Here is a 10,452-nt window from a genome sequence, read left to right as displayed (position 1 = left end):
CAAATCACCACAGTCAACTATGGTAAAACCATAACCATTAATACAATTTTAACTTGAGATATTGGATCAATACAAATAGGAGCGGAACCATAAATTTATTAAGACAGGGTTAAAATATGTTTTTATTTTTCATAAATATAAATTTTTTTAATTGAAGGGAGTCGGGTAAATTTTTTTATTTTTAAATATATATTTTCAATATTAATTAATACTTTAAAAAAATTTTGACAATAACCAACACTCTTCTTAACCTCTATGAAGTTTCGGCTATAAATATAAATTAAAACAACACACATCAGATAGAATTAAAAAGACGTGAGTTGTTACCGACGCATATAAAAACTCCATAAAGAAAACTGAGGCTATGTTTGATAAACTATTAAAAAAATTAATTTATTGAAATTTAAATTTGAATAATTTATTTTTTAATATGTTTGATAAAAAAATGTGAAAACCCGAATTTTATCTACAAACAATAGCATTAAATTTCTAGGCCCAATTTAAGATTCGAAAAATGAAAATGTAAATATGGGAAGCCCGCTACTATAAAATGGCTACTTTTATCGGTTTACGCGTGATTTGGTGAAATAGAAACCACGAATGGAAATGCTCACCATTTTCTCTGCTTCACGCCACCATAATTTCTTCACTTATTCCATTTCCAGAACTTTGAATTCCGATTCACTTCAAGCTTCGATCTTCCCCCCGAAATTCCATCCCCTCCGTCACTCACTCCCCTTCCGCCTTCGTCCCAATTCCACAACGCGCGGCCCACGTTGTATCTCAGCCGCCCCCCGTCCACCTTCTCCGCCTGACTCGGACCCCCCAGGTTTCCACCAGTTTCGCATTTCTTTTTGAAAAAAATTGGTAACTATATTCATGCGTTTGGACTGGGATTAATTTGTTGTTGTGAATAATTCTGGAAAGTTTTGGACTTTGGATATTTTCCGCTCATATTTGTCTTTTGGCAAGTTAATGCAATAGGAGTGTGTTAAAGACCCTTATACTTTCCTCTGCAAGTAACTAGTTGAATTTTCCTGTATGTTGTTTTCTTATTGCATTTGAAGTCAAGATTCCATTGAAACAGCTTTGAAGGCAGCCAGTTGCGGTGTTCTTATGGTCCATCTTTCCATGGAACAGGGCTAGTGGGAAAGTTATATAGATTTAAGGATCGTGCACGGATCTTCTTTTCTGTTCTTTTCTGGTTGTCTTTGTTCTTCTGGTACTCTGCATGGGATGGAAGGAATCCCGGTAAACCTACTAAAGGATCTCGATTTAGAAGATAATCTAGTTATATATTTGATTCTGTATATACATATGTGAGATAGATTAGTACTCGCTACACATGAAGAAAATTCATATATAGATAAAACAACTTCTACTTTGTTTTCTATGTTATTCTAGGGAAACATTTTCATGTAATGTTGTAGTGAATCAATTTCAAGATTATTCTTTTACCTTCTAAAATGAAGATAAAAGTGATACTTGAAGTAGAGAGTAAGCTGACAGGAACTACGACAGAGTGTTTATTTAGTTATAAATGGATAATGTTAACAATTGTAATGTAATTTATCTTTTAAAAATTTAACCAATCGGTAATGATCATTGATATAGTTTATCCTTAAAACTTATAATACATCGCCATACTCTTCTATTACATCACCGAGTAGATTAGGATTGATTAGTATTGGTGCCAATGATGGATCGAGGGAAAAGCGTTCGGGTGCACTTGTCTGTTTTTAAATTTTCATATGTTAGAAACTTTCTTATATTTTTTTTTATTGATGGTCTATTTTCGTCTTTTAAATTTCGTCTTTTATTGATAAACCCTAAACCCTAACATAAAATCATGCATTTGGTGGGTTATTTATCAAGGTCATGAATGAGGGCGTTTCATGAAACGGGTTTTGGTTCTCTCTATGATAGTAAAGATGAATAATCTGTTTTTGCAGTGATTTTGTATTTTAAAGCCTCAAATGATTGTAATATTCCTTTTTGGACAATCTGTTCCACAGATTAATAGATATTTGGAGTTATGGAAGTGAAAATTTGAGGTGGATGCATGATGTTCACAAAATAATACAATGGACCGCGTGTTAAAATAAAAAATGCCACCTGACAGCAAAGAGTGAGCTTTCGTGTTCAAGTTTTGATTGTTACAACTTAGAATCACCTATCCGGAGATGAAAGCAAAGCCGTATAACATAAATAAAAATTAGCCGACTCTATTCCCATATGTAATGGGGTAAAGGGGAGGTAGGGTAGTAGGCTGCCTCCAACGTCAGGTTGAGAGCAGCTTCCGTGGAAGACCTCCGTATGAATTGCTCTCAGTGAGACTTGATCCCACGACCACAAGGTTAAAAGCCTTGTGCTCTACCAAAATATTGTTTTTCTTAAAAAAAATCAGATTCAATTTAAAATATCATTTTTGGGTTTAAGCATATGCGTCTAAGAATATATTTACACTATTATTATTAAAAAATTATAAACAATATAATATTTTTTACAATCACTCTAAACTATTAAAAACATACATCTCCACAATTCTACCTTGTTTATTTTCCCCAATTTGGGCTTTAATGTTGTGTAAAATGAAATTTGAATTAATTAAATATGTTCGAATGGAGTGAAAATAATATACGTTAAAATATTTTAGTATGATAAACTTGCTTTGGTATTCTATTTGTTTAAGGTTGTCAAATTTATCATTTAACTTTTTTTTATAAATCTTTGAAAGATTTTTTTAAAAGTTCTTGGAAAAAATAATGTAAAATTTTCTTGAATTATTGAGGATTTTTTCCAAATTTTGCCGAGGGATTTATTTGTATAATAGAAATTTGTTATTCACTTTATTCAAACGTATTCAACTTGATTCGAATAAAAAAAATCAAATAACTCAATTCAATCGTATCAAAATTTGAAATTTTATTGATCTTTTCTAATCAAAACTTTAATCCTAAATCTTAAAAAGACTGAAATAATAAATTAAGAAAAAGTTATCAAATTCAAGAGCTAATGTATATTGAGCCTTCGTAATCAACCTGGATTTTGACACTGTAACACTACATAACTAAAGGGGAAGGACTAAACACAATAGATTGCAGAAAAAGAAAACAAAAAAGTCAATAAACTGACACATGCTTGATAAATTAGCGGTCCAGATTCTTCTGAGATGATTATCTCACATGATATCTGTTACATGATTTTTCTTAGAGGGCAAGTAACTGGGATCCCAGCAAAACGATTCCTTGAGAGAAAAGTGCTGCTGCTCTGGAAAAAAGAACAAGGGCTGCTGTCTTGCAACTTGCATGGAAAGATAAGAGGTTTTGAAATTAATAGGGTTCGAGAGTGGACAATTATTACACGAGTGGTTGGTTGGATGTCATCTTCATCCGGTATACTTCTGGCCACAGTGAAAACGTAATGTAACCAAGCTTATAACGACCGACATACAACCTTTAAGGCAACTGAATCGATGAACCGGAACCAAAACTGCACAATTTTATGCTTCCATCGACACATGTTCAAGTATCTAACTATAACAATGGCTTGAATCACTTGGACCTGATAGTCTAATGTCTGACAACCATGCATCACTATTGTAATCTGTAGTTCCTGATGTTGTACCCTCGTCACTGCTCCATTTAAAATGCCTGGACCGAAGAGATTGGTGGTTGGGTAAATGACAGAGACTTGGAGCATTTGAACTACTTTAGTCATCGGTGGTCTTAAAGGGAAATCTTCTTGTATGCACCATACTGCAACTTTTATAGCAGAAACAAAGCTTTCATCGTTTCATCGAATCTAGCATAGGATCAAGGACTTCTTTCAGATTTCCTTCTTTCAACATCTTCAAGGCAAAAGAAGGTAAATGACTTTCTCGGGAATTTCTTCCGGATCATAACTCTTCCTACCCCCGATTATCTCGAACAAGACCATACCATAGCTGTATACGTCACTCTTCTCTGATATAGGGTTGTTGGTAATCCATTCGGGTGCAAGGTATCCCCTTGTACCTCTCAGTGTTGTATATACCAGGCTTTCTTCACGGCTAATAAGCTTAGCCAAGCCGAAATCTGAAACTTTGGCATTGAAATTATCATCAAGAAGAACGTTTCAGGTTTTATATCACAATGCACAATCTTGAATTCGCATTCCTCATGAAGATAAGCCAATCCCTTTGCAGTACCCAGTGCAATATTGAATCTTGTATTCCAATCCAAAATGCACTTTCTTCATTATTCTTGAATATCCATTTATCTAGAGATTTTTTGCCCATGAACTCGTAAACAGAAGACGGTGATCACCCTCAGAGCAGAAGCCTTTGAGCGTGACAAGGTGCACATGATGGATGCTTCCAATGATTCTAACTTCAACCCTAAACTCCTTTTTCCCTTGTCCAATGCTCTCCAATTTTTTAACAGCCAATTGGGTACCATCCGGCATCTCACCTTGGTAGACGAACCAAATCCGCCTTGGCCAACCCTTTTAGAGAAGTTTTTAGTTGCCTTACAAAGTTCACGATAAGTATAACGAACAGGCATCCCCGGAAACACTCCAGTAAATTGTCATCCTCCAACTTCTCTTCAGCAGATTCCGGAAATCTCTTCTTTTTACGGTAGTAATAGAATCCCACAAAAGAAGACCAGCAATAACTAGAACCGTTGCTGTTGCTATATCACAACAAATATAAATGCCCACCATTAGCAGGACTTTTCCAGCCATTCTCATTCCTCGAGACCTTAACAAATGAAACAAAACCTCTAGAATGCTGCTCAGCATGCTTCAGACTTCCAACTCGGTCAAACAAATAGCAATTCCCGGTACTGTTTTAAAAGAAAAGTGCACTGCAAGAGCAGTTTCCCAAGCAAGCTTTCTTGCAAGTATCTATACTGGAGCTCATATTGGGTTTGACAAACTTAAGTACAGAATAATCAAGCTTCCGACCAACGTAGTAGATCTGCCGAATCACAAGTAGAGAATATTGGTGAGCTGCAGCCTTTTGGAGTGGTGAGAGGTTTTGGACATTGGCACAATGTGTCAAAATAGCACACCATTATCGGGGAACAAGTAACAGGAATGTTGCAGGGGTTTTGTGGTATCTTTTTTGCCTCAGCAATTGCTTTACCTTTCTGGCTTAGATTATAGAACATTACTGCTCCATCTCCTAATCTGGCAGCCCATGTGACATTCATATCAGAATTCTGAGAGAAGTTAAACTGACATATCAACTTTTTATTCTGAGAGTTGGAAACTAAAACTGCAGCAGAATACTCCTTTCCGGTGAAATTCTTATAGGTTTCCTGCATTTCGCCCGACAAAGACCATAAGTTTGTGGAGTCTGGAATCCTGTGTACAAGACCAAATCCCCAGATCGAAATTCAAGATAATCGCTCATATTATTTGCGGGAAAACTTTTTAGTCTCATTCCAACCACAAACTCCTGGCCGGATAAAAGTGTATCACTGGGGTAGCTAAAACTTTGCCAAATCATTATTCTATCAGCCCCATGAAGCACCAAGTTACCCGAATCTAGCAATTCCAGGGATGTAGCGTTTTCTCCGGTAGTGTTTGTGGCCCAAGCAACCCCATCTCCTCTTTCCAAGTATACATTTCCATTATTGTCAAACACAAACTTATCGGTTTTGCCAACCGACAAGTCTATATTGGCAGTCCGAATAATTTGGCAGCTATGAATATGACCGATAACCAAGAGATCCTTGAATATCCGGGGAAGTATAGAAGGCAAGACAAATAATTTACTTTTAGAAAAGAGGAACTTACCATCATGTTTCTCCCATTGCATCTGAGATGCTTGAAATCCTGGATATAACTGGCCAACAGTTGATCCGCAGCAATACAGATTTTGAAGGCAAAATTAGATTTAAAAAAAAGGTTCTAACTTCGAACAAACCCATAATTCCTGTAAATACAAGTTGCTCAGCATCAAATTTGCTATGTAGTATTCAAAACACAATGCTAAAATTATAAAAAGTCAATGCTTTGCTCAAGCTAAAGCTAATCTGAAAACAACAACAAGAATTTGAAGAGCAAGTAAGCACCTAAGGACAGATGTACAAACACACTAATGATAAAGAAAACTAAAAGCAAACGCAAAGTGACAAAACTGTACAACCATTCTGGAAATAAATATGGAAATGTAAGGAGCAAACTAAGTTGTCAAATAAAGGGGTGTTAACTGTGAAAATGACAACTTACAAGAAGGTTCGGAAATCCATAAGAGGAGCTTACAAATTGATGGTTGATGAAGGTAAAAAAGGAAGATGACCCAGATCAGGAAAATGAGATGTCAACAAGTGTGACCTTTCTCTTTCTTGTCTCGAAAAAGCATAAGCTTGAAGAAAGTTTGAAATTAAACCTAAATTCTTTTTTATGGAAAATTGATCCCAGACATGTTTCTTCCCTGTTTCTCTCCTTTCTTTGTGCAAATTTGGGAGAAATATAGGAAGAGTTAGTTGGGTACAAATTACTAATCGTTTAAGAAAGTTTTTATAAAGGGACGTTGATATGTATTATTAATTTCTTTATTAATTTTATAAGATAAAAATTTATAAATAATCATTGAATTTTATTAAGATAACTTTTAAGTGGGTTAGTGTATGTATAGACTTCTCCCGTTTGTTATCATACCAATATGCGATCAGTTTTTTTTGCACAAATATCTTATTTTGAGCATCAATTTCTTATTCATCACTCAATTAGTTTGATCATAGAAAATAAATTGTAAAGTTCTCACAAAATAATATATGAATCAATAAATTTACCATTCAAATTTCCACCTTTATTCATAAAATATGGCTCAAAATTCCATTTATCATATTTTTTCGAACAGGTCTTGAGAGAGCCACACGACTATTAACATAATTTTGTTAGCCTGTCGATTTCCCAGTTTGAGTCTATCAGTCTGTCTAGACGGTTAGTTATTGGACCGTTAGCGGGGATGTCCGGATGAACGAAGGGCATAACGAGAAACAATCAGACAACCTGGGAACGGTGACATTGGAAGTTGGTAAGGATGTTAGGGTGTCAGTAACCGCAGAGACTAACGAAAAGAAGAGGGCTGCTGGGACTAAAGAAACCCAATGAAGGTTCAAGAGAAACCAACAGAAGATGGGACTCAAACTGGAAAAGAAAGGTGCCACAAAATCAAGCAGAGAAAGATAGTGGTACATGTCAGAAACGATAAGAAAATCCCGAAACTGTGACATTGGAAGCTAACGGGGCGAGTAGAGAAAGAGAATCCTAATGGAGCAATTCCTGTATTGCCAAAGAGACGCAGGGTTTTCTGGTAGAGGACAAAGGCAAGTCAATAGATGCGGAGGTGATTTTTTCCAATCATTTCTAACCGACCAAGAGAATTATATTTTTCCTTTTTCAAAGGTTACCCTATGTGATAATAATCATCGTAATGATCCCTGGAATATTCAAGTAGGCTTTTCGTTCAAAAGGCCAAAACTATTTCATGATCTCCAAGCTTAATTAAGTAGCTTATAATCATGCCACCTCCCCTATAACGCAAAAGCGACAAGCAAAAGCAAACTTATTTCCATCGTTAACCAATGATTCACTTCTCATATCCGAAGAAAGGTATATATGAACATATCAACTATTCATCTGCACACACATGGGGCTCATCAGGCTCGTAACTGAGTCTGGGCACCTGTCCAGGATTCGTTTGCTTAGAGTTTAAAATTATGAAGAATTAAAAAAATGATGAATTATGTATTTAGACATTTACCTATTAGATGCTCCATAGATCTTGTGCTCTTCGGACTAAGTTTATCGACAATATAGTAACTATATTTAAAATAAGTAATGACTCAAATCATAATAATACTCCAATTCAATTAGATGTAGTGAACATGGATCCAACACGTGACCTCCAGATCTTCAGTCTAACGCTCTCCAACTGAGCTATCCCCGCTTGTTTTCTTATGAGCGTTTCCATTTAGATCTTCAGTCTGAACCCATAGATTTGTGCTCTTCAAACTAAGCTTATCGACATATAATGATTTTTATTACATTTAAAATAACTAATGAATCAAATTATAATAATACTCCAATTCAATTAAAATTAGATGTGACGAACGCAGATTGAACATGTAACATTTAGATCTTTAGTCTGGCGCTCTCTCAACAGCTATCCCCACTTGTTTCCTCAAGAACATTTCAATTTAGATCTTCAATTTAAACTCTATAAATAATATCTTACGCTCTTCGAAATGAGCTTATGGACGATATAATACTTATTTTATTACATTTAAAATAACTAAGTTATCCCCACTTGTTTTCTCAATGGACATTTCAGTTTATATCTTCAACTTGAACTCTATAGATAATATATTGTGCTCTTCTAATTGAGCTTATCAACAATATAGTAGTAGTTATTTTGTCACATTTAAAAATTAACTACTGAGTCAAATTATAATAATACGTCTATTCAAATAAAGTTAGATACGGTAAATGTGGATCGAACACGTGACCTTTAGAGAAAAATATGGCAAAAGCAGAGAAAAATGCTATAAAGGCATAATAAAATGTGTCATAAAAGTAAAGTAATTTAAAATTAAAAAAAACTAAAGATGTGTTATAAGAAAATAAAGGGAAAAACAAAATATCGATGACGACAATAAACACTATGATTGGTGACAGCCTATTAATCAACTACGAAGAAAGGTTAAGCGACTATTAGAGTTTTTCTAAAGGTTTAGCATTTTTTTTAATAATTTAGTGTCATTACAAGATAGTATTTATTCTAAATATTCTCAATTATTTGATAATAAAAGCTCAAACACATTTACAGTCTTTGGTGCTCGAATCTAAGATCTCTAGGGATAACAACCATCTTTAACCATTGAGGTAACTTAATTCGTGCTCTAAAGTTCTAACTTGTTCTGGTTAGAGATACTTAGGGATGGCAACGGGCCGGGTATTAGTCCCCCCGTCCCCGTCCCCGTTTAAAAAATCCGTACCCGTCCCCACTTAAAAAACCGCGGGGATTTAAACGGGGATCCCCATCGGGTAATCGGGGAAAACCGCGGGGAAACGGGTATCCCGTTTAGCATGAACGGTTATTTAAACGGGTATCGAGCCGGTATCGGGCCGTGTATATATATTTAAATTAAATATATAAATATTATATCTTTTTTAGTTTAAATTAAATTTATTAATATTATATATAATAATTATTTTTAATATTTATCGGGCCTAGTAATCGGGTAATCGGGGCGGGGATTACTAAACCCGTCCCCGTTTAACATAAATAATTTTTCCCGTCCCCATCCCCGTTTAACATAAACGATTTTCCCCCATCCCCATTTAATTCGATTTTCCCGTTAAATTCGAATTTTTTTGCCCTCCCTATATATACTTAAATCTCCTGGCCGTATATTTTTTTTTAATGAACTTTTCAATTTAGAAAGCCTAAACTACCGTTTTAATACCTCCATATAAATGCCCGCCTTAATAGTAACTCAAGCTCATATAAATGCCCGCCTTAATAGTAATCAAGCTCATATAAATGCCCGCCTTAATATTAACTCAAGCTCATATAAATGCCCCCTTAATATTAACTCAAGCTCATATAAATGCCCGCCTTAATATTAACTCAAGCTCATATAAATGCCTTTTTTATAACACCATGTATCAAACATCTAATATTGTTTCGAGTCTACATGAACCTAAGAACTTTTTTTAATAATAAAAATTATATTATTTTATACTTTATTAAGCCACTTAAATTATTTAAATTCATTTCAGTTTATTACATTAATAATATTTTTATTTTTATCCAAAATTATATTTTAATTTAAACTTAAATACCTACAATTACTCATAAAATAATTAAAATAATAATTTAACTCGTGTTCAAAAAGTTAATTTAATTAATCTTGTATGACAAAATAAAATCAATAAAATCTTTAAAATAACTTAAAACTTTAACTTTACAAACAATCGTTAATTTTTTTTATGTGATAACATCTGATGAACTAAAATTTCTAAAAGAATACTTATTTAGTTACTAAACGTAAATTCATTTACGAGTCACTCCTTTATTTAAAGTTAAGTATTAAATTATGCAAGCCATTGGACGCCAGCCTCCCTAGTCCATTGTGGTTGCGCACGTGGCGCTTTAACCCATAGGTCGATGGTTCTAGCCTGGTTGGCAGGCAACGGTGATGGCTGAGATGATGATGTATAGTTTACCCAAATTCAAATTGAGGTATTCCAAATACCTTTATTTTTTTAACATTTTTCATGAAGTTTTGTCCAATAAAATATTAAATCTATAGGGTTTTGATGAAATTTATTGACGTAAAATTATTATTTTAAATTTTAATTGAAGCTAATTAAGTTGTGTGCACGTGCATGGTCTATCACATGGAGCTCTATGTGATTTGTGTCTTTGCAACGAAAGCACTTTGATTAAAA

General features: G+C 34.3%; 1 protein-coding gene and 1 pseudogene across 3 annotated transcripts; one reads left to right on the top strand and one right to left on the bottom strand.

Annotated features, from left to right (window-relative positions):
• Positions 1–553: 553 nt before the first annotated feature.
• LOC120125198 lies at positions 554–1,292 on the top strand. Of its 3 annotated transcripts, none has more exons than XM_039143681.1 (2): positions 554–829; positions 1,073–1,214. In XM_039143681.1, the coding sequence occupies exons 1-2, from the start codon at positions 601–603 to the stop codon at positions 1,144–1,146; spliced, it is 303 nt and encodes a 100-aa protein (XP_038999612.1). In that variant the 5' UTR covers positions 554–600; the 3' UTR covers positions 1,147–1,214. The 3 variants fall into 3 exon arrangements, with proteins under 3 accessions (XP_038999612.1, XP_038999613.1, XP_038999611.1); XM_039143682.1 differs by having other exon boundaries at positions 1,088–1,179; XM_039143680.1 differs by having other exon boundaries at positions 557–829; positions 1,141–1,292.
• Positions 1,293–3,316: 2,024 nt separating this feature from the next.
• Positions 3,317–5,806, bottom strand: LOC120125333 (annotated as a pseudogene).
• Between the last annotated feature and the right edge of the window lie 4,646 nt (positions 5,807–10,452).

The sequence above is a fragment of the Hibiscus syriacus genome, unplaced genomic scaffold, assembly GCF_006381635.1.
Source record: "Hibiscus syriacus cultivar Baekdansim isolate YM2019G1 unplaced genomic scaffold, ASM638163v2 tig00110430_pilon, whole genome shotgun sequence".
NCBI classification, from domain to species: Eukaryota; Viridiplantae; Streptophyta; class Magnoliopsida; order Malvales; family Malvaceae; genus Hibiscus; species Hibiscus syriacus.
This window is presented reverse-complemented; position numbering and strand designations above follow the sequence as displayed.

Bases quoted from the DNA above. Each gene is read 5' to 3' on its own strand.
- LOC120125198 (XM_039143680.1), top strand. From the start codon at position 601: ATGGAAATGCTCACCATTTTCTCTGCTTCACGCCACCATAATTTCTTC. The intron at 830-1,140 runs GTTTCCACCAGT...TCCATGGAACAG, and splicing joins GCCTGACTCGGACCCCCCAG to GGCTAGTGGGAAAGTTATAT.